Raw genomic sequence first — 24,589 nt, forward strand, 5'->3', positions numbered from 1 at the left:
TGTACTACAGTATATTGACCTACTGTACTGTTGACCTACTGTACTGTACTATACAGTATATTGACCTACTGTACTGTTGACCTACTGTACTATAGTATATTGTACTGTTGACCTACTGTACTACAGTATATTGACCTACTGTACTGTTGACCTACTGTACTATACTATATTGTACTGTTGACCTACTGTACTGTACTGTTGACCTACTGTGTTGACCTACTGTACTACAGTATATTATACTGTAGTGTTGACCTACTGTACTGTACTGTACTGTTGGCCTACTGTACTGTACTGGGTTATGAATATATTGTACTATACTGGTTTATGAATGTATTGTACTGGGCTGGAGTGTAAACTTGTGTGGCTAAAAGTCAAAATCAGTGTTTGTAATCATATAATCATGTAATCTTGAAGTCATATAATCATGTAATCATGTAATCATGTAATCACGTAATCATGTAATCAGGAGAGGTGTATACATATGCTTTCCACGCTCATGCGTCTAAGAAAGTTCAATTTGATAAAAGCCAGCAACACCATTTTAAAACATCCTAGTCTTGTTTGGTTTAGGTCGCTGACAGGCTAGTTAGGGACATGAATGGAAAGATGAGGATATGTGAGCAGACATTCAGATGGTCCTTAACTTTATTTAACCCGGATATTTCTGCTTCATCTGAGACCACTTACCACTGACAATCGACTTAAAATTAGTGATATTTCCAGCCATCTACTCAACCTCACTTTCAGTATGAATAGTCTGCTAGACCACCAGACCCCTTTCACTGTGGATGCCCTGTGTGTGTGTGGGTGTGTGTGTGTGTGTGTGTGTGTGTGTGTGTGTGTGTGTGTGCACCTGTCACCTACTACCATAACCCTGTTCAAAAGCACTTCAATCTTTTGTCTTGCCCTGTGGAAGGAGGAAGGTGGGGGTTGGAAATCCATGTAGGCCTATCTTAAGGTTTAAAAACCTCACCTCCTTGGTTCTCAAATCAAAAATTGACACACACATTGGTTAGCAGATGTTAAAATCCCTGCAAGTGATAGAACTGGATTTAAGTTACAGCAATGTAACCTGGGATTTACAACTGGTCAGTCAAAATCATGGAAGCAAGTTCATATTTTGTATACATTTGTGTCAAAATAACATTTTCTGTTTCTGTAAATATGCTTTCCAAACTCATTGTCTCAGTGAGGTTAATGGTTCAATTTGATAAAAGGTAATTATTTTAAAACATCCTAATGTTCTTGTTCCTGTTTAGGTCCTGGCAGGCTTTAGGGACATGAATGCCATGAATGACATTCTAAAGAGACATTCAGATGGTCCTCTTTATTTAACAAGGTTATTTCTTTTGTCTGGATCATCTTACCACTTACAATCGACTTAAAATTAGTGATATTTCCACTCCATCTACTTTTACTTTCACTTTCAGTATGAATAATCTGTGACCACCAGACCCCTTCTTGCTGTGTATGGGGCAGTATGGAAGGGGGGTTTTAAATGTGGTTTATATAGAGAGGAGAAACCTGCAGTCTCTCAAATCATCTAGATCTCTGCCAGTCCACCAGCATGTACCTGCACCTCCTCATCCTCCTCCAACTCCTTTCCTCTGCTGGTGAGTTGATCTATTCTATACATTATATATCTACGAAGAACCAGTGAGTAAAGAAGGTACAGCTGATTATTCTCTATATAAGAACCAGCAGGCAAAGAAGGTATAACTGATTATTCTCTATATAAGAACCAGCTAGTAAAGAAGGTACAGCTGATTATTCTCTATATAAGAACCAGTGTGTAAAGAAGGTATAACTGGTTATTCTCTATATAAGAACCAGCTAGCAAAGAAGGTACAGCTGATTATTCTCTATATAAGAACCAGCTAGTAAAGAAGGTACAGCTGATTATTCTCTATATAAGAACCAGCTAGCAAAGAAGGTATAACTGATTATTCTCTATATAAGAACCAGTGAGTAAAGAAGGTATAGCTGATTATTCTCTGTATAAGAAAGCTAGTAAAGAAGGTATTCTCTAGAACTGATTATTCTCTATATAAGAACCAGTGTGTAAAGAAGGTACAGCTGATTATTCTCTATATAAGAACCAGCTAGCAAAGAAGATATAACTGATTATTCTCTATATAAGAACCAGCTAGTAAAGAAGGTATAGCTGATTATTCTCTATATAAGAACCAGCTAGTAAAGAAGGTACAGCTGATTATTCTCTATATAAGAACCAGCTAGCAAAGAAGGTATAGCTGATTATTCTCTATATAAGAACCAGCTAGTAAAGAAGGTACAGCTGATTATTCTCTATATAAGAACCAGCTAGTAAAGAAGGTACATGTCACGCCTTGGTCTTAGTATTTTGTGTTTTAGGTAATTAGTTGGTCAGGCCAGGGTGAGACATGGGTTTATGTTATTGTGTTGTTGTATTGGGGTTTTTGTAGGCATTGGGATTGTGGTTGATTAGGGGTGTGTTTAGTTTAGGTTTGGCTGCCTGAGGCAGTTCTCAATCAGAGTCAGGTGATTCTTGTTGTCTCTGATGGGGAACCGTATTTAGGTAGCCTGGGTTCACTGTGTATTTCGTGGGTGATTGTTCCTGTCTCTGTGTAGTGTTCACCAGATAGGCTGTAATAGGTTTCACGTTCCGTTTGTTGTTTTTGTATTTATTAGTTATTTCATGTATCGTTCCGTTTTTCTTCATTAAAGACATGAGTAACCACCACGCTGCATTTCGGTCCGACTCTCATTCAACAAACGACTCTCATGATTATTCTCTAATAAGAACCAGCTAGTAAAGAAGGTAAAGCTGGTTAAAGAACCAGCTAGTAAAGTTACAGTTATTCTCTATATAAGAACCAGCTAGTAAAGAAGGTTATGATTATTCTCTATATAAGAACCAGCTAGTAAAGAAGGTATAGCTGATTATTCTCTACAGAGAACCAGCTATTAAAGAAGGTACAGCTGATTATTCCCTAAAAATAATCACTTGGTAGCAGAGAGTAAAGGATGTAGCTAATTGTTAACCAAATTGACCACAAATGATGTTGTTATTTTTTTGGTCCTTGTGTGTCCCAGAAGACATAGTTAACATGGTATCCTCTTTCCTCCTCCTTACAAGGAGCCTCTGAGAGTGGTATTGTGGGTGGTAAGATGGCCAAGCCCCACTCAAGGCCCTATATGGTCTCTCTGCAACACAGAGGACACCATGTTTGTGGAGGAATGCTCATCCGGGAGGACTTTGTCCTGACTTCAGCACACTGCTTAAGGAAGTGAGTTTTTGTTTTTGTCGTAGACAACAAATGAATCCAGATACTGTTTGTTTTGTCGCATCTTGTTACGTCTCTTGAGGAATTCTTCTATTTCATTCTATGTCTTGCGACCTGTTTTGATTTTCTGTTAGGGCTTATCCTTTAACGGCGGTGCTTGGAGCCCACGACTTAAAGAAGTGGAAGAAGAGTTGTCAGAAGATTCAGGTGTCCCATTACCATCGGCATCCATTACATGAGAATGCAACGCAGATCAGTTATGACGTCATGCTACTGAAGGTTCTTCAAGACACCCCTGATGTCTCCTTTCTACACTATATACTACTTATTTCCTATGAACTTTAAGGAACGCATTCAATTGATACTGATTATCTTCACTGACATGAATATTTATACCGTTTTATTCAAGGTTTATTCTGAATTATACAAATAGAATGTAATTATTTGATTTGATTTCCTCGTAGTTAAGGACCACAGCTCGTCTAACCGAGTATGTGAAGGTCACTGGACTCCCAAAGGAGGATGAACATATCCCAGCATCCCCCAAATGCTCCGTAGCTGGTTGGGGCAAGACTAACTCGAACAACAACCAGGGTTCGGACGTTTTAATGGAAGTGGCAGTGACGGTGGAGGATGACTCTGAATGCAAGAGGATGTGGCAGAAAACTTTGACAAAAAACAAATGATGTGCACTCGTACTACCGGAGGGAAAGGATTTTGTCAGGTAACTAAATTAAATTTGGATCAAATGATTATAGTAATAGTAGAAGCAACACGCTGTAGAGGACAACCAGTACAGGTTTTAGTTGATCAGATAAGCAGTGTTTATTTCTGTGTAACATTACTGTACTGAAACACTAAAACAGACTTTGAAGTGTTCACTTATTCTCCTTTCACAATCTCACTTCTGTATGTCTCTTCTCTAATTCCTGTTGTTCTGTGTTCCAGGGAGATTCAGGGGACCTCTTATTTGTAACAACAAGGCACAGGGTATCGTTGCTTTTAATTATCCTGAGAGATGTGATGATTCCCAATATCCTCATGTGTTCATGAAAATCCCTTTCTTCATGCCCTGGATTAAAGAGGTGTTGCACGGATATGGTGCTAACATGTCTTTAAACAAGCAGGAATAAAGGACTAGGAAGTACATTGATGCTAGTGTACTAACATAATGGTATCTATTCCTGCATAAATACACTTCTCATCATGCCCTGGATAGAGGACAAGTTTCTGATAAAGCTAAACCTTTATCCGTTCATAGTTGTTAGAGAGAGAAAGAGAGACAGAGAGAAAGAGACAGAGACAAACAGACAGAGAGGGAGTGTGTGTGTGTGTGTGCGTGTGCATGTGCGTGTGCGTGTGCGCGTGTGCGTGTGCGCGTGTGCATGTGCGTGCACGTGCGCGTGTGCATGTGCGTGTGTGTTTGCGTGTGTGCGTGTGCGTGTGTGTGTTGCGCGCGTGTGCGTGTGCGTGTGCGTGTGTGTGTGTTGCGTGTGCGTGCGTGTGTGTTTGCGTGTGTGTGCGCGTGTGCGTGTGTGTGTGTGTGTGTGTGTGTGTGCGTGCGCGTGTGTGTGTGTGTGCGTGTGCGTGTGTGTGTGTTGTTTGCGTGTGCGTGTGCGTGTGTGTGTGTGTGTGCGTGTGTGTGTGTGTGTGTGTGTGCGTGCGTGCGTGCGTGCGCGTGCGTGCGTGCGTGCGTGTGTGCGTGCGTGTGTGTGTGTGTGTGTGCGTGTGTGTGTGCAGGCTTTTGAAGGGTATTGTGGCTCTTACTAATTCAACAACATGTGATGATCCTAAGTACCCCTGTGTTAACATTAACAATCAATTGTACGTCCTGGATTGAAGAGGTGATCGTGGATGTTGACAAAATGTCACAAAAAAACAGTTCTAGAATGCATTAATAGATACATTTTAACATGTTGTGTTCTAATACAAATGCCTCTATTTCTGCATAGTACACCTTGTCTGTTGTATACCTTAAGAAACAGGAAATACATTTCTCAGCAGATTTTTTGTTTGTTTACATTTGAAAATGTATTATTTAGATCGGCACAGCTGTCCAGTGCTGCCCCCAAATCACTGCTTTTCACTGTAGTTAGAACGTTAATTATTAAATCAAACTTTTTCTAAAGATAAATCTTTACTGTGTCATATTTTACATGTTGAAAGGATATCATATTTGGTAACTCTTTACAATAAGGTTACATTACTTGTCGTAAAGTAAATAAAGTAATGTAAGCGATTAGAAGTAATTAGACATTTTGACAAAACTTTGTCAGTCTTTTTCTAAAGTTAATAATCGACTCATCATTACTTTATATTAGATATAGATATAATCAACAAATTGTTGATAACATTATTATACATCATTTGTTTATCAAATCAAATCAATCTTTATTTAAAATTGCAATACACTTTACAGTTAAAATCTAAAAGGAAAAGGTAAGGACATGCTAGAAGAAGAAAGGAAAATCAAACAGAATTATTAGACTGTGGCTTTAAGGCCAGGCACCACCCTCATAAGGTAATGCTTCCCCCCTTAATCGTAGAACAATCAGCGTTTACCAGTTGATGTTATGTTACTTTTGAATAATACTATGGATCAACGTATTATCATATCTCATTATTGATAGGTTGATGCACAAATGGAATTTCAGCCTTTTGGTGCCTGGCCTTCAGCTAGCCAAGAACAGCCTGAGATGCCTGGCATTCAGCTAGCCAAGAACAGCCTGAGATGCCTGGCCTTCAGCTAGCCAAGAACAGCCTGAGATGCCTGGCATTCAGCTAGCCAAGAACAGCCTGAGATGCCTGGCATTCAGCTAGCCAAGAACAGCCTGAGATGCCTGGCATTCAGCTAGCCAAGAACAGCCTGAGATGCCTGGCCTTCAGCTAGCCAAGAACATCCTGAGATGCCTGGCATTCAGCTGGCCAAGAACAGCCTGAGATGCCTGGCATTCAGCTAGCCAAGAACAGCCTGAGATGCCTGGCATTCAGCTATCCAAGAACAGCCTGAGATGCCTGGCCTTCAGCTAGCCAAGAACAGCCTGAGATGCCTGACCTTCAGCTAGCCAAGAACAGCCTGAGATGCCTGGCATTCAGCTAGCCAAGAACAGCCTGAGATGCCTGGCCTTCAGCTAGCCAAGAACAGCCTGAGATGCCTGGCCTTCAGCTGGCCTTCAGCTAGCCAAGAACATCCTGAGGAGCCTGGCCTTCAGCTAGCCAAGAACAGCCTGAGATGCCTGGCCTTCAGCTAGCCAAGAACAACCTGAGGTGCCTGGCCTTCAGCTAGCCAAGAACAGCCTGAGATGCCTGGCCTTCAGCTAGCCAAGAACAGCCTGAGATGCCTGGCATTCAGCTAGCCAAGAACAGCCTGAGATGCCTGGCCTTCAGCTAGCCAAGAACAGCCTGAGGTGCCTGGCCTTCAGCTGGCCAAGAACAGCCTGAGATGCCTGGCCTTCAGCTAGCCAAGAACAGCCTGAGATGCCTGGCCTTCAGCTAGCCAAGAACAGCCTGAGGTGCCTGGCATTCAGCTAGCCAAGAACAGCCTGAGGTGCCTGGCCTTCAGCTAGCCAAGAACAGCCTGAGGTGCCTGGCCTTCAGCTGGCCAAGAACAGCCTGAGATGCCTGGCCTTCAGCTAGCCAAGAACAGCCTGAGATGCCTGGCCTTCAGCTAGCCAAGAACAGCCTGAGATGCCTGGCCTTCAGCTAGCCAAGAACAGCCTGAGATGCCTGGCATTCAGCTGGCCAAGAACAGCCTGAGATGCCTGGCATTCAGCTAGCCAAGAACAGCCTGAGATGCCTGGCATTCAGCTGGCCAAGAACAGCCTGAGATGCCTGGCATTCAGCTGGCCAAGAACAGCCTGAGATGCCTGGCATTCAGCTAGCCAAGAACAGCCTGATATGCCTGGTATTCAGCTGGCCAAGAACAGCCTGAGATGCCTGGCATTCAGCTGGCCAAGAACAGCCTGAGATGCCTGGCCTTCAGCTAGCCAAGAACAGCCTGAGATGCCTGGCCTTCAGCTAGCCAAGAACAGCCTGAGATGCCTGGCCTTCAGCTAGCCAAGAACAGCCTGAGATGCCTGGCCTTCAGCTGGCCTTCAGCTAGCCAAGAACATCCTGAGGAGCCTGGCCTTCAGCTGGCCAAGAACAGCCTGAGATGCCTGGCCTTCAGCTATCCAAGAACAGCCTGAGATGCCTGGCCTTCAGCTAGCCAAGAACAGCCTTTTGGTGCCTGGCCTTCAGCTAGCCAAGAACAGCCTGAGATGCCTGGCCTTCAGCTGGCCTTCAGCTAGCCAAGAACATCCTGAGGAGCCTGGCCTTCAGCTGGCCAAGAACAGCCTGAGATGCCTGGCCTTCAGCTAGCCAAGAACAGCCTGAGATGCCTGGCCTTCAGCTGGCCAAGAACAGCCTGAGATGCCTGGCCTTCAGCTAGCCAAGAACAGCCTGAGATGCCTGGCCTTCAGCTGGCCAAGAACAGCCTTTTGGTGCCTGGCCTTCAGCTAGCCAAGAACAGCCTGAGATGCCTGGCCTTCAGCTAGCCAAGAACAGCCTTTTGGTGCCTGGCCTTCAGCTAGCCAAGAACAGCCTGAGATGCCTGGCCTTCAGCTAGCCAAGAACAGCCTGAGATGCCTGGCATTCAGCTAGCCAAGAACAGCCTGAGATGCCTGGCCTTCAGCTAGCCAAGAACAGCCTTTTGATGCCTGGCCTTCAGCTAGCCAAGAACAGCCTAAGATGCCTGGCCTTCAGCTAGCCAAGAACAGCCTGAGATGCCTGGCCTTCAGCTAGCCAAGAACATCCTGAGATGCCTGGCCTTCAGCTAGCCAAGAACAGCCTGAGATGCCTGGCCTTCAGCTAGCCAAGAACAGCCTGAGATGCCTGGCCTTCAGCTGGCCAAGAACAGCCTGAGATGCCTGGCATTCAGCTGGCCAAGAACAGCCTGAGATGCCTGGCCTTCAGCTAGCCAAGAACAGCCTGAGATGCCTGGCATTCAGCTGGCCAAGAACATCCTGAGATGCCTGGCATTCAGCTGGCCAAGAACATCCTGAGATGCCTGGCCTTCAGCTGGCCTTCAGCTAGCCAAGAACATCCTGAGATGCCTGGCCTTCAGCTGGCCTTCAGCTAGCCAATAACATCCTGAGGAGCCTGGCTTTCAGCTGGCCAAGTGCCGCTTATTTGTTTCCATTACAAAGTACAGTATGCATTTTGGCTGTTGCCCCATTTAAAGTAACTGTCCAGTGGAAATCGTACATATTCTGTTAGCTCATACCGAAATACTGTTGTTGACTCTTCCAATACTCGTAATTGTGGCCAAATCATAAATTTGAGTTTTTAATATTTTTTAAACAACGTCAAACTTTGTATCTCTAACCTAGTTTAAAAAATGTGCTCTATTTCCTCATAGAGAATGATGCCATCCTGCATCATTAGCAAAGCTGGCCAATCAGTGGTCTACTTGCATGAATATATACAATGACTGGTATACACTAACACCCTTCTGTTTCTGTACAGACCCACACCAGTCCAACACAGAAAACAAACCTCATGACCTTTTTCTTTTCTTTTTTAAGGAAAATATTTCCCTCCTATTTTTATTCATAATAGGTAATAATATTTTATAAAAATCTGACAGTTACTTTACGAGTTCTGAAGCGTAGTCTAAAGCTTTGGCACTGGCGATAAGACCGCCCCCAATCGCAGTGCCAACGCCAGGAACAAAGGAACAAATAGTCCCAACTCCATCCAACATTTTGGAGACATTATTTTGAGGAGGTGGATTATCGTTACTTTGAATGGCGTTTTGTTTTTTCTCCAGGTATTCTCCTATTTCCTTAAAGCCTTTATCCGTTCGCTCCTTCAGCTCCTGAAATGGAATAATGAAAACAAATGAACAAGTAGACCTGACCTTGCTAGCCAGTTAGCTAAGAAAATGGTGTGGTAAAGGTTTTTCTCTAGATATATAAAAGGGATAACAGAAAATATCTCCCTCTCCTTCATTAAATACCTTAAATCTGGCCTCCAGCACTTGTTTAAATTCCTGTTTGGTGATCTCTCGTTCTTTCTCAATCTTTTCCATCAGCTGTTGCTGAATCTGAATCTGCTCTTCTGCCGCTCTCCGAGCCTGTTCTGCTGCCTCCTTCTTCACCCTCTCCACTGTAGAGAGAGAGAGAGGGTGAGAGAGAGAGAGAGGGTGAGAGAGAGAGAGGGAGGCGGAGAGAGAGAGAGACAGAGACAGAGACAGAGAGAGAGAGAGAGAGGGAAAGAGAGAGAGGCAGAGAGAGGCAGAGAGAGAGAGAGAGACAGAGAGACAGAGAGAGAGACAGAGAGAGAGAGACAGAGAGAGAGAGAGAGAGAGAGACAGAGAGAGAGAGAGAGAGAGAGACACACAGATTCAATGCCATTACCAGGGGAAATGTGTCAGTGGATCTCAGGCATTGTCCCACTCAGCAGAGGTAATTGAAATCCCAATTGAAAGTCTCTCAGCTTTGCGCTGTATATGTTTGTTTTTAAATAGTTTTTATTAGTATTATTTTTTTAAACAGGGAAGTCACACTGAGACCAAGGTCTCTTTTACAGGGTCTCCAATATTAGCCATCCCTGTTCCCGGGTCTGGCAGACATATGCCTGTACGTCAACAATGTAGTAAGGTATGATGGGAGTTTATGTGAGAGGGCTTCATAAACAAAGTGCAATGCATCGATCTACAAGACCTCAAAGAGGGCCAGTCTACTTTTTGATACAAAATGCAGTGATGTCCCCAGTCCACCTGGCCCTGCAACTGCTCCAGTTCCAACTGTTCTGCCTTATTATTATTGGACCATGCTGGTCATTTATGAACGTTTGTACATCTTGGCCATGTTCTGTTATAATCTCCACCTGGCACAGCCAGAAGAGGACTGGCCACCCCTCATAGCCTGGTTCCTCTCTAGGTTTCTTCCTAGGTTTTGGCCTTTCTAGGGAGTTTTTCCTAGCCACCGTGCTTCTACACCTGCATTGCTTGCTGTTTGGGGTTTAAGGCTGGGTTTCTGTACAGCACTTTGACATATCAGCTGATGTACGAAGGGCTTTATAAATACATTTGATTTGATTTGACGTGTGCTTTAACCTATCGCCCTTAATAAAACGTAGTGCTCTATGGTAAACTGTGTCTAAGGGCTCCAATACAGTAGAAGCTGCATTCATATAGATCAGGAGTGGACAATTCCAGTCCTCGAGGGCCTGACAGGTGTCACGGTTTTGCCCCAGCTAACACACCTGACTCCAATCATCACCTAATCATGATCTTCAGTTTAGAACGCAATTTGATTAATCAAAGCTGTGTTTTCTACGGATGGAGACAAAGTATGACTCCAATCTGGTGGAGTTGCGCACCACTGGTTTAGATCATATTGCCATAGTCGATTATGGAATAAGTGTTGATTGAATTATTTATTTTGTCTATTTAATGAAAGGCATGATCTGTTCTTGTACAGGAAGCCTATTTTAATTCTCAATTTCTTTTAACTTAACTGGTCAACATGTTTTGTGTAGGAAAGCCTGTTCGTCAATCCAGATGCCCAGGTATGATCAGTGAGTGCACAAATCCTCAGAATTATTTTTTTTTTATATGTGATTTAGAAAATAGCATTAACTTGTTTTGTTTTTTTACCTGCATTAAACATCTTCAATTCAACGAAGGCTTTCTGCCAGGTAGTAAAGGTAAATTGAAGCTCAGAAGGATATTGTACCCAGGGAACCCTTGAGAAGACTCATCAGACCTACCGGTGAAACACGAGGGAACCCTTGAGAAGACTCATCAGACCTACCGGTGAAACACGAGGGAACCCTTGAGAAGACTCATCAGACCTACTGGTGAAACACGAGGGAACCCTTGAGAAGACTCATCAGACCTACCGGTGAAACACGAGGGAACCCTTGAGAAGACTCATCAGACCTACTGGTGAAACACGGGTTCCAACCCTGAAACACGAAACACGGGAACCCTTGAGAAGACTCATCAGACCTACCGGTGAAACACGAGGGAACCCTTGAGAAGACTCATCAGACCTACTGGTGAAACACCAGGGAACCCTTGAGAAGACTCATCAGACCTACTGGTGAAACACCAGGGAACCCTTGAGAAGACTCATCAGACCTACTGGTGAAACACCAGGGAACCCTTGAGAAGACTCATCAGACCTACTGGTGAAACACCAGGGAACCCTTGAGAAGACTCATCAGACCTACTGGTGAAACACCAGGGAACCCTTGAGAAGACTCATCAGACCTACTGGTGAAACACCAGGGAACCCTTGAGAAGACTCATCAGACCTACTGGTGAAACACCAGGGAACCCTTGAGAAGACTCATCAGACCTACTGGTGAAAGACACCAGGGAACCCTTGAGAAGACTCATCAGACCTACTGGTGAAACACGAGGAACCCTTGAGAAGACTCATCAGACCTACCGGTGAAACACGAGGAACCCTTGAGAAGACTCATCAGACCTACCGGTGAAACACCCTTGAGGACTCACCCTTGAAACACGAAGACTCATCAGACCTACTGGTGAAACACGAGGAACCCTTGAGAAGACTCATCAGACCTACCGGTGAAACACGAGGAACCCTTGAGAAGACTCATCAGACCTACTGGTGAAACACGAGGAACCCTTGAGAAGACTCATCAGACCTACTGAAACACGAGGGAACCCTTGAGAAGACTCATCAGACCTACTGGTGAAACACGAGGGAACCCTTGAGAAGACTCATCAGACCTACTGGTGAAACACGAGGGAACCCTTGAGAAGACTCATCAGACCTACCGGTGAAACACGAGGAACCCTTGAGAAGACTCATCAGACCTACTGGTGAAACACGAGGGAACCCTTGAGAAGACTCATCAGACCTACTGGTGAAACACGAGGGAACCCTTGAGAAGACTCATCAGACCTACCGGTGAAACACGAGGGAACCCTTGAGAAGACTCATCAGACCTACTGGTGAAACATGAGGGAACCCTTGAGAAGACTCATCAGACCTACCGGTGAAACACGAGGGAACCCTTGAGAAGACTCATCAGACCTACCGGTGAAACACGAGGAACCCTTGAGAAGACTCATCAGACCTACTGGTGAAACACGAGGAACCCTTGAGAAGACTCATCAGACCTACTGGTGAAACACGAGGGAACCCTTGAGAAGACTCATCAGACCTACTGGTGAAACACGAGGGAACCCTTGAGAAGACTCATCAGACCTACCGGTGAAACACGAGGGAACCCTTGAGAAGACTCATCAGACCTACTGGTGAAACACGAGGGAACCCTTGAGAAGACTCATCAGACCTACTGGTGAAACACGAGGGAACCCTTGAGAAGACTCATCAGACCTACTGGTGAAACACGAGGGAACCCTTGAGAAGACTCATCAGACCTACTGGTGAAACACGAGGGAACCCTTGAGAAGACTCATCAGACCTACCGGTGAAACACGAGGGAACCCTTGAGAAGACTCATCAGACCTACTGGTGAAACACGAGGAACCCTTGAGAAGACTCATCAGACCTACCGGTGAAACACGAGGGAACCCTTGAGAAGACTCATCAGACCTACTGGTGAAACACAAGGGAACCCTTGAGAAGACTCATCAGACCTACTGGTGAAACACGAGGAACCCTTGAGAAGACTCATCAGACCTACTGGTGAAACACGAGGGAACCCTTGAGAAGACTCATCAGACCTACCGGTGAAACACGAGGAACCCTTGAGAAGACTCATCAGACCTACTGGTGAAACACAAGGGAACCCTTGAGAAGACTCATCAGACCTACTGGTGAAACACGAGGGAACCCTTGAGAAGACTCATCAGACCTACTGGTGAAACACGAGGGAACCCTTGAGAAGACTCATCAGACCTACCGGTGAAACACGAGGAACCCTTGAGAAGACTCATCAGACCTACTGGTGAAACACAAGGGAACCCTTGAGAAGACTCATCAGACCTACTGGTGAAACACGAGGGAACCCTTGAGAAGACTCATCAGACCTACTGGTGAAACACGAGGGAACCCTTGAGAAGACTCATCAGACCTACTGGTGAAACACCAGGGAACCCTTGAGAAGACTCATCAGACCTACCGGTGAAACACGAGGGAACCCTTGAGAAGACTCATCAGACCTACTGGTGAAACACGAGGGAACCCTTGAGAAGACTCATCAGACCTACTGGTGAAACACGAGGGAACCCTTGAGAAGACTCATCAGACCTACCGGTGAAACACGAGGGAACCCTTGAGAAGACTCATCAGACCTACCGGTGAAACACGAGGGAACCCTTGAGAAGACTCATCAGACCTACTGGTGAAACACAAGGGAACCCTTGAGAAGACTCATCAGACCTACTGGTGAAACACGAGGGAACCCTTGAGAAGACTCATCAGACCTACTGGTGAAACACGAGGGAACCCTTGAGAAGACTCATCAGACCTACTGGTGAAACACGAGGGAACCCTTGAGAAGACTCATCAGACCTACTGGTGAAACACAAGGGAACCCTTGAGAAGACTCATCAGACCTACTGGTGAAACACGAGGGAACCCTTGAGAAGACTCATCAGACCTACTGGTGAAACACGAGGGAACCCTTGAGAAGACTCATCAGACCTACTGGTGAAACACGAGGAACCCTTGAGAAGACTCATCAGACCTACTGGTGAAACACGAGGGAACCCTTGAGAAGACTCATCAGACCTACTGGTGAAACACGAGGGAACCCTTGAGAAGACTCATCAGACCTACTGGTGAAACACGAGGGAACCCTTGAGAAGACTCATCAGACCTACTGGTGAAACACAAGGGAACCCTTGAGAAGACTCATCAGACCTACCGGTGAAACACGAGGGAACCCTTGAGAAGACTCATCAGACCTACCGGTGAAACACGAGGGAACCCTTGAGAAGACTCATCAGACCTACTGGTGAAACATGAGGGGTTACTTCAGGGGAACTCCTGGCAGAGCAAAATTCAGTTGGTGGTACAATAACCCAAAAAGACTAACCTGTACCCCTGCACATTGACCTGGTACCTGTACACCCCCACATTGACCTGGTACCTGTACCGCTGCACCGCTGCACATTGACCTGGTACCTGTATCCCCTGTATATAGCCTAACTACATGTACTGTACATCAACTAACCTGTACCCCCCCACATTTATCTGGTACCGGTACCCCCCCACATTGATCTGGTACCTGTACCCCTGCACATTTATCTGGTACCTGTACCCCTGCACATTTATCTGGTACCTGTACCGCTGCACATTGATCTGGTACCTGTACCCCTGCACATTGATCTGGTACCTGTACCCCTGCACATTTATCTGGTACCTGTACCGCTGCACATTGATCTGGTACCTGTACCGCTGCACATTGATCTGGTACCTGTACCGCTGCACATTGATCTGGTACCTGTACCCCTGCACATTGATCTGGTACCTGTACCCCTGCACATTGACCTGGTACCTGTACCCCTGCACATTTATCTGGTACCTGTACCGCTGCACATTGATCTGGTACCTGTACCGCTGCACATTGATCTGGTACCTGTACCCCTGCACATTGATCTGGTACCTGTACCCCTGCACATTTATCTGGTACCTGTACCCCCCCCACCACATTGATCTGGTACCTGTACCCCCCCACCACATTGATCTGGTACCTGTACCCCCCCCACATTGACCTGGTACCTGTACCCCCCCCCACACATTGATCTGGTACCTGTACCCCCCCCCCCACCACATTGATCTGGTACCTGTACCCCTGCACATTGATCTGGTACCTGTACCCCTGCACATTGATCTGGTACCTGTACCGCTGCACATTGACCTGGTACCTGCTACCCCTGCACATTTATCTGGTACCTGTACCGCTGCACATTGATCTGGTACCTGTACCCCCCCCACCACATTGATCTGGTACCTGTACCCCCCCCACATTGACCTGGTACCTGTACCCCCTACATTGACCTGGTACCTGTACCGCTGCACATTGACCTGGTACCTGTACCGCTGCACATTGACCTGGTACCTGTACCCCCCCCACCACATTGATCTGGTACCTGTACCCCCCCCCCATTGACCTGGTACCTGTAACCCCCACATTGACCTGGTACCTGTACCGCTGCACATTGACCTGGTACCTGTACCGCTGCACATTGACCTGGTACCTGTACCCCCCCCTACATTGACCTGGTACCTGTACCCCCCCACATTGACCTGGTACCTGTACCCCCCACATTGACCTGGAACCTGTACCCCCCCCCCACATTGACCTGGTACCTGTACCCCCCCCCACATTGACCTGGTAACTGTACCCCCCCTCCACATTGACCTGGTACCTGTACCCCCCCGCACATTGACCTGGTACCTGTACCCCCCCACATTGACCTGGTATCTGTACCCACTGTATATAGCCTACCTACATGTACTGTACATCAACTAACCTGTACCCCTGCAAATTGACCTGGTACCTGTACCACTGCACATTGACCTGGTACCGTTACCCCCCCACATTGACCTGGTACCAGTACCCACTGTATATAGCCTACCTACATGTACTGTACATCAACTAACCTATACCCCCCACTTTGACCTGGTACTAGTACCCCTGCAAATTGACCTGGTACCTGTACCCCTGCACTTTGACCTGGTACCGGTACCCCCTATATATACCCAACCTACATGTACTGTACATCAACTAACCTGTACCCCCCCACATTGACCTGGTACCGGTACCCAGTGTATATAGCCTACCTAACTACATGTACTGTACATAAACTAACCTATACCCCCCCACTTTGACCTGGTACCGGTACCCACTGTATATAGCCAACCTACATGTACTGTACATCAACTAACCTATACCCCCACTTTGACCTGGTACCGGTACACACTGTATATAGCCAACCTACATGTACTTTTCATCAACTAACCTATACCCCCCCCACTTTGACCTGGTACCGGTACACACTGTATATAGCCAACCTACATGTACTGTACATCAACTAACCTGTACCCCTGCACATTGACCTGGTACCGGTACCCCTGCACATTGACCTGGTACCTGTACCCCCCCACATTGACCTGGTACCGTTACCCCCTATATATACCCAACCTACATGTACTGTACATCAACTAACCTGTACCCCTGCACATTGACCTGGTACCGTTACCCCCTATATATACCCAACCTACATGTACTGTACATCAACTAACCTGTACCCCTGCACATTGACCTGGTACCGGTACCCACTGTATATAGCCTACCTACATGTACTGTACATCAACTAACCTGTACCCCCCCACATTGACCTGGTACCGGTACCCCTGCACATTGACCTGGTACCTGTACCCCTGCACATTGGCCTGGTACCGTTACCCCCTATATATACCCAACCTACATGTACTGTACATCAACTAACCTATACCCCTCCACATTGACCTGGTACCGTTACCCCCTGTACCCCCTGTTACCCCCTGTATATACCCCCTCCCCTCCATATTGTCTCTTTACTGTATATAGCCTCCATATTGTCTCTTTACTGTATATAGCCTCCATATTGTATCTTTACTCTATATAGTCTCCATATTGTCTCTTTACTGTATATAGCCTCCATATTGTCTCTTTACTCTATATAGCCTCCATATTGTCTCTTTTCTGTATATAGCCTCCACATTGTTTCTTTACTGTATATAGCTTCCATGTTGTCTCTTTACTGTATATAGCCTCCATTTTGTCTCTTTACTGTATATAGCCTCCATTTTGTGTCTTTACTGTATATAGCCTCCATTTTGTGTCTTTACTGTATATAGCCTCCAGATTGTCTCTTTACTGTGATAGATGAGCAGATGAAGATGATGATGTGCAAGTAGAAATACTGGTGTGCAAAAGAGCAGAAAAGTAAATAAAAACAATATGGGGATGAGGTAGGTAGATTGGGTGGGCTATTTACAGATGGGCTATCTACAGCTGCAGCGATCGGTTAGCTGCTCAGATGGCTGATGTTTAAAGTTAGGGAAATATAAGTCTCCAGCTTCAGTGATTTTTGCAATTCTTTCCAGTCATTGGCAGCAGAGAACTGGAAGGAAAGGCGGCCAATGGATGTGTTGGCTTTGGGTATGACCAGTGTGAAATACCTGCTAGAGCGCATGCTATGGGTGGGTGTTGTTATCGTGACCAGTGAGCTGAGGTAAGGCAGAGCTTTACCTAGCATGGACTTGTAGATGACCTGGAGCCAGTGGTTCTGTCGACAAATATGTAGCGAGGGCCAGCCGACTAGAGCATACAGGTCGCAGTGGCGGGTGGTATAAGGGGCTTTGGTAACAAAACGGATGGCACTGTGATAGACTGCATCCAGTTTGCTGAGTAGAGTTTTGGAAGCTATTTTTTAAATGACATCGCCGAAGTCGAGGAACGGTAGGATGGTCAGTTTTACGAGGGTATGTTTGGCAGCATGAGTGAAGAAGGCTTTGTTACGAAATAGGAAGCCGATTCTAGATTTAATTTTGGATTGGAGATGTTTAATATGAGTCTGGAAGGAGAGTTTACAGTCTAGCCAGACACCTAGGTATTTGTAGTTGCCAACATATTCTAAGTCAGAACCGTCCAGAGTAGTGATGTTAGTCGGGCGGGCGGGTGAGGGCAGCGAACGGATGAAAGTATGCATTTGGTTTTACTGGAGTTTAAGAGCAGTTGGAGGCCACAGAAGAAAGAGTGTTGTATGGAATTGAAGCTTGTTTGGAGGTTAGTTAATACAGTGTCCAAGAAAGTGCCAGATGTATACAGAATGGTGTCGTCTGCGTAGAGGTGGATCAGGGAATCGCCCGCAGCAAGAGCGACATCATTGATATATACAGAGAAAAGAGTCGGCCCGAGAATTGAACCCTGTGGTACCCCCATAGAGACTGCCAGAGGTCCGGACAACAGGCCTTACAATTTCACACACTTAACTCTATCTGAGAAGTAGTTGGGGATCCAGGCGAGGCAGTCATTTGAGAAACCAAGGCTGTTGAGTCTGCCGATACGAATAAGGTGATTGACATTCAAAAGCCTTGGCACAGCACTGTCTTTTATCGATTCCACTCAAACAATGCAAGGACTTCATTTTGAATGAAATAGAAGCGGTGCATTTACCCGCATTGGAAACATAAACTAGCACGCTGCTGCTACACTGATGTGAAATAACTTCATGAAATTTGTGAAATGTTGGATAAGGAATCTGATGAAAACAGGGAAATGTATTGTCCGCTAGGCACAAATCGTCTTTCTCTGGACAAAATACAATACGCAACCTGACCCAGGTTATGACACTACCAACCTGAGCATAGGTTCAACACCACAATCAACCTGTATTGATCATATTTTTACCATCATGGCTGAACATTGTTCTCAAGCTTTATCACCGGCACTAGGTTGTAGTTGATCATGGGGCAGCAGGGTAGCCTAGTGGTTAGAGTGTTGGACTAGTTGCCGGAAGGTTGCAAGTTCAAACCCCCGAGTTGACAAGGTACAAATCTATCGTTTTGCCCCTGAACAGGCAGTTAACCCACTGTTCCTAGGCCGTCATTGAAAATAAGAATTTGTTCTTAACTGACTTGCCTGGTTAAATAAAGGTAAAAAATGGCATTGTTTTTTTTACTGAAGGTAATCTACCGAAGGACTCATTTGTGGATGAAGTTAAGAAGTGTGCAGTTTTTATTTTATTTAACACGTCAGTTAAGAAGAAATTCTTATTTACAATGACAGCCTAGGAACGGGGGGTTAACTGCCTTGTTCAGGGGCAGAACAACAGATTTTCTACCTTGTCAGCTCAGGGATTCAATCTAGCAACCTTTTGGTTTGGACTTTTATTTAGGTACTTTTATTTAAGTATTTGAATGGTTATTTGATTTTTTAAAAAGTGAAACATGTACAATGCCTTAATATTTTTTTTTTTTCCATTTCCTGCCCCCCCCAGTTGATTTTTTGTTTTTAAATGTAAGTTAATTATTTGATTGTTAATAGTCTAGGCCATTTGGAACTGATCACACAACTCAAATGGCAGAGTTATTATGATGCAGACTTTACCTTCACTCTTGTGTTCTTCTTTGCTGAGAGTCTGGTCGACCAAGAGGATAGTGTTCCCCACTCTAGCCTTCTCATCCAGATATTCTCTCAATAGTTCCTCACTCTGAAAACACACACACGCACGCAGGCACACACGCACACACACACACGCACACACACAAATAACACCAGAGCAGCTATTAAAAGGACTAATACACTTAAGAGCAGTTACATGGTTATTGTATGAAACATGGACATGTGTTTAAATGCTAGTCCCCCTGTCCCCCGTCCCCGTCCCCCCCGTACCCCCCTGTCCCGTCCCGTCCCCTGTCCCCCGTCCCCCGGTCTCCCCCCGTCCCGTCCCCTGTCCCCTGTCCCCGCCCTGTCCCCCGCCCCCGTCCCCATCCCCCCGTCCCCCCCCCCCCCCCCCATCCCGACCCCCCCCCCATGCCCCCCCCCCCCCGCGTCTTGTCCCCCCCCCCATCCCCAGCCCATCCCCGTCCCCCATGCCCCGCCGTCCCTGTCCCGTCCCCCGTCCCCCCACGTCCCCCCCGTCCTCATACGTACCATAACTCCCCTGCCTCTCTCTGTTCTGTATTGCTTGGTTAGCTCCTGTAGGTTGTCATGGAAGTCTTTGTAACCCCCTGGGTGAATATAGGATCCATGACTCAAAGCCTCCTCCAGGGGCCCAAACACACGAGCGATGTCATTCTTAATCCGACACACTGGTTCCTCCATCATCACTGTAGAAACTGCTGGGTCAGACTGGACATAACCGAGGGCGGTTGAATTGTGCAATCTTTGGTGAGTCGCCTTGTTAAATCGGAAAGAGTGGGGCACATCTTATTGAACGGTTTATATTGAGTTGTGGCCATCCCAATACTTTTAGATTATTTTATATATATATACTTATTATTTGTCATACTAAATTGGACACACTTAATATATTTAATGTATTTTCTTTGAATTTAAGTACAAATAAAATATATTAAGCGTACTCGTGTTGTTATTATGATACCCTTAAATGATACTTTACATCTTCAATATATGATTTAAACATTTAAATAAATATTGCTACATATCAAAGAAAAATGATCTGTATATTTCAATTTCCAAAGATGGAATACAATAGAAAAAATAAACAATAGAACACATTAAAAGTACAAATCATTTGTCCAGATGGTGGCCTGTCTAAGGGAGCGATCACAATTGTTACCCTCATGATATTCTTACTGTTTTTCTTAAGAAGCTTCTTTAGTTATTTTTGAATAAGAAGTGTTTTTGTGAATCCGGCCCCAGGACTGCAACCTTGATTGCCTACTGAAAAGGGATTTAATATTCCCTGCTACTTTGTTTTAATTATAATTTTGGGAGGGTTACATGTTTGTTTTTTCAAACGCTCGGGGGAGGTCCAGGGTAAAAATATATTTTAAACATATTTTCCTCAGATGGACGGCCATCCACGTATCCCTCAATATAAATAACGTTCACTCCCTGACAAACCAACGTCTCACCTCAATCAGATACACTGGTTCCCTCATCACAGTAGTCCGGAGATCCTTTATTTTCTCAGTTCTTGAAGAGTGGAGTGTCTCCTGTTTTTTGGCCGGACCGGACTGGAACCAGAACTCTCTAACACTTGGGTTCATTTTGAGCTGGTATCTTTGAAATAGTACAGCAGCCAATTAGCCAAATAATGATAAAAAAAAATCCTAATAACATTTCTTAAAGGACCATGGGCTATTTATCTCTCACCCGTATCAATTAAAACATATTTTTTTCTCCCATGAGACCAGCCCATTATCCTGAAGATACACCTTCAAGTTCCATCAAGTTGATTACCTGTAGCAACGCACATGTCCAACCCAACACAGATTTTTAACATTACATGAATACCTGAATTTCAAAATTGTCTGGAATCCATTGACGTTCTGGAATTCAATTGGACTTTTAAAAAGGAATTGACCATTGTAGGACTATTAAATCTCATAAAAATGTGTTCATATACATCCTTGGGTTACAATATGATATTTTCTGTCACACCTGCTCCCACTCCCTATGTAGATCTGTCTTTGAGCTGTACTTGTCTAAAGCCTCTTTGGGATAGGGGACAGCATTTTCACTTTTGGATAAATAGCGTGCCCAATTTCAACTTCCTGCTACTCATGCCAGGAATATATGATATGCATATGATTAGTAGGTGTGGATAGAAAACACTCTGAAGTTTCTAAAACTGTTGGAATCATGTCTGTGACTATAACATAACTTATGTAGCAGGCAAAACCCCAAGGACTAACTGTTCAGATTCTTTTTTCTTCTTTGCCTCTGACCGTTCCCTCTATTGTCTTTGCCAAGGGATATTTGATAGGGACCATTTTACAGTTCCTACGACTTCCACTGGATGTCACCACTCTTTTAAATTTGGTTGAAATTAATAATTTGTGCAACGAAGAAGAAGCACTTCCTGGAACAAGGTTACCCTGTTGAGTGTTGCGCAAGACGAAAAAAGGAGCATGGTTTGTTTACTTGCTGTATTGAATACAGATTGCCCCGTCTACAATTTGATCGATTATTAACGTTTAAAAATACCTAAAGTTGTATTACAAAAGTAGTTTGAAATATTTTGGCAAAGTTTATAGGCAACTTTTGAAATGTTTTGCAGTGACGTTGTGTATTGGAAAGCAGTTTTTTTCTGGATCAAACGTGCTTTATAAATGGACATTTTGGGTATACATGGACGGAATTCATCGAACAAAAGGACCAATCGTGATGTTTATGGGACATATTGGAGTGCCAACAAAAGAAGCTCGTCAAAGCTAAGGCATGTTTTATATTTTATTTCAGCGTTTTGTGTAGCGCCTGCTACACTAGCTCTTTTGTTTACTACTGGTTCAGATGGGTGCATGCTATCAGATAATAGCTTCTTATGCTGTCGCCGAAAAGCATTTTAAAAATCTGACATGTTGGCTGGATTCACAACGAGTGTAGCTTTAATTGAGTATCTTACATGTGTGATTTAATGAAAGTTTGAATTTTATAGAATTTTATTTGAATCTGGCGCTCTGCATTTCCCCAGCAATTGGCCAGTTGAGACGCTAGCGTCTCCATATCCTTAAGAGGGTATTGCTAATGATGTTCTGTATTATGTCATTCTGTATTATATTTCATGTTCTGTGTTCTGTGTGGAACCCCAGGAAGAGTAGCTGCTGCTTTTGCAACAGCTAACCCGGCATCCCCTGAACAGGCAGTTAAACCACTGTTCCTAGGCCGTGATTGAAAATAAGAATTTGTTCTTAACTGACTTGCCCAGTAAAATAAAGGTAAAATAAAAAATAAATAAAAAATAAAATAAGAATTAGCTTTTAGCTTTTAGCTTTTATAAGTCACTACTTGTCATATTATATTTTATTTAATATTTATTATATTTATTATCACACCACTTTCAACGGTGAACACCTGGCATATTCTAAAGTAGCCTAAAGGCCATACACATTTTATTAAATGTTTAACAAATGCCCCTCTTCAATTTTCATCAAAAATATTTGAACATTTTAAATTATAGTGAATATGATGTCCTCAAGCTGCCAATATGGAGATACACATCATCCTTCAGCACATCATCCTTCAGATTATCATCCTTCAGATTATCATCCTCTTGGATTACGGCCGAACTATCCAATTGGTCGAAGACTTCAGTTTAACTGGTTTTGATTTTTATATTTGATTGAGTTGTCGACTAATGTGAATTCAACCTGAAATCAACAAAAAATGTGAACCATGTCAATTGATTGAAATTAAAAGTTATAATTATGAAATTTAGCAAATACAATCAGTTTTACAAGTTGATTCAATGTCATCACATTGCTTTTTGTTGTTGTTGAAATAACGTTGAAACAACATTGATGAAACCAGTATGTTCCCGGTCGGATGCCTCTTTTAGATGTTAGTTTTTTTTACTCTGTTTATTTAGAACCGGACGGACAAAAAAAGGAAAAGCTAAAAGCAGTTTTATTCACCCAATGAGGTCCAACTGCTGAACAGACAAAAGACTCCCACCAGCACCAGTATGTATACCCTCCTCCTTCTCTCCAAACATTACACCTGTGTTGCTAGGCAGGAAGTTAAGTGATGTGGGTAATAAACTGTTCCTTCCCACTTCATGTGACCTGACCTCAGCCCCCATTTCATCACTCATCCACAGCTATCTACCCTTATCAGTGTGATTGTCTTTTCTCTTACCTAGTGACTCTTCAGGTACCTGGCTTTCATTCACCCTCCATTGAACCCAGCATATATATTCCTCATACACGAAACCTATAACTTCTAATATAGCAAGTATTTCAAACTCAAACTAGAAACCAACATAGCCTTCCCAAGAGGCTAAAATATATTGACTAGGTTGAACTAAAGTCACTGTAGTAATTTAAATGTATTTTCTATTTTTCTTTGCTCGCTGACAATTTTCAAAAAAGGAAATCATTTAAACATTTCATTTAATTTGTCTGGCATAAGGTGTTCACCATTGAAAGACTCCCGTGTGGGGCCTTGAATGAGCAACAATTTCTTCTAATACAATGGCATGGTACAGTGGTATAGTAATACAATGGACAGAGCTACAGATGTAGTGCTCCTGGAGATTGACTTACATGCATAATTACCTTGAAGGAGTGGATGCTTTCGGGCAGGCAGGTTGCTTGCTGAATCGTTTGAGATGTTTCAGGCTCTTCTTGAAAAGTGGTCTACAGCTCAAATCTTGCAGCTTTTATAGAACGCATATACAGTGAAAGTGAAAGTGTTTAATAATATGATCAGGATTGAGGTAAATCATTAGCCTATAAACCAAACTGATAAGAGTTTTATTTTTATAAGGACTTGATTATCCTCTATTTGGTTGTAGGGGGGCCTGCAAACAATACTTTTCTACAGGCCGCGATGGTGTCCTGGGTGGTAGCTGGCTGACCACCTGCACGAGCAGGTCCAGGGCAAGGTACCTGCTCGTGCTGCTGATCCAGTGTCTGCTGTTCTGCTGTTCTGTCTGCAGCCATGGAACCCTGACCTGTTCACCGGACGTGGTACCTTGCCCTGGACCTGCTGTGTTGACCCTCTCTCTGATTCTGTGAATTGTTTGTATCTGTTTGTATCTGACTGCATTATGTGAGTTGACTGTGTGCTGAGACCTTAAGAAAGTATTTATTTGCCTAAGTAGACAATAAAGGTAATCTAATCTAATCTAGTATCTGTTCCTGTACTTT

The 24,589-nt window shown here is 44.3% G+C and overlaps 1 protein-coding gene, 1 long non-coding RNA gene and 1 pseudogene across 4 annotated transcripts; 1 reads left to right on the forward strand and 2 right to left on the reverse strand.

Moving 5' to 3' along the window:
* Positions 1-1,553: 1,553 nt before the first annotated feature.
* On the forward strand, positions 1,554-4,613 carry LOC135518917 (granzyme-like protein 1; annotated as a pseudogene).
* Positions 4,614-5,632: 1,019 nt separating this feature from the next.
* LOC135521097 (uncharacterized) lies at positions 5,633-7,110 on the reverse strand. Its single transcript, XR_010452487.1, has 2 exons — positions 6,643-7,110; positions 5,633-6,478 (listed from the first exon to the last, which is right to left on the reverse strand). It is a non-coding gene; the product is annotated as an uncharacterized LOC135521097 (long non-coding RNA).
* Positions 7,111-8,329: 1,219 nt separating this feature from the next.
* On the reverse strand, positions 8,330-24,096 carry LOC135518919 (guanylate-binding protein 1-like). Of its 3 annotated transcripts, none has more exons than XM_064943871.1 (6): positions 23,984-24,084; positions 20,852-20,999; positions 19,905-20,150; positions 19,359-19,461; positions 9,265-9,413; positions 8,330-9,123 (listed from the first exon to the last, which is right to left on the reverse strand). In XM_064943871.1, the coding sequence occupies exons 2-6, from the start codon at positions 20,984-20,986 to the stop codon at positions 8,893-8,895; spliced, it is 864 nt and encodes a 287-aa protein (XP_064799943.1). In that variant the 5' UTR covers positions 20,987-20,999; positions 23,984-24,084; the 3' UTR covers positions 8,330-8,892. The 3 variants fall into 3 exon arrangements, with proteins under 3 accessions (XP_064799943.1, XP_064799942.1, XP_064799944.1); XM_064943870.1 differs by having other exon boundaries at positions 8,331-9,123; positions 23,996-24,096; XM_064943872.1 differs by lacking the exon at positions 20,852-20,999 and having other exon boundaries at positions 8,331-9,123; positions 23,996-24,091.
* Positions 24,097-24,589: the final 493 nt, after the last annotated feature.

The sequence above is a fragment of the Oncorhynchus masou genome, chromosome 29, assembly GCF_036934945.1.
Source record: "Oncorhynchus masou masou isolate Uvic2021 chromosome 29, UVic_Omas_1.1, whole genome shotgun sequence".
Taxonomy (NCBI): Eukaryota; Metazoa; Chordata; class Actinopteri; order Salmoniformes; family Salmonidae; genus Oncorhynchus; species Oncorhynchus masou.

Bases quoted from the DNA above. Each gene is read 5' to 3' on its own strand.
- LOC135518919 (XM_064943871.1), bottom strand. From the start codon at position 20,986: ATGAACCCAAGTGTTAGAGAGTTCTGGTTCCAGTCCGGTCCGGCCAAA. The intron at 20,151-20,851 runs GTGAGACGTTGG...CGATTTAACAAG, and splicing joins AACCAGTGTATCTGATTGAG to GCGACTCACCAAAGATTGCA. The intron at 9,124-9,264 runs GTATTTAATGAA...ATTCCATTTCAG, and splicing joins TGCTGGAGGCCAGATTTAAG to GAGCTGAAGGAGCGAACGGA.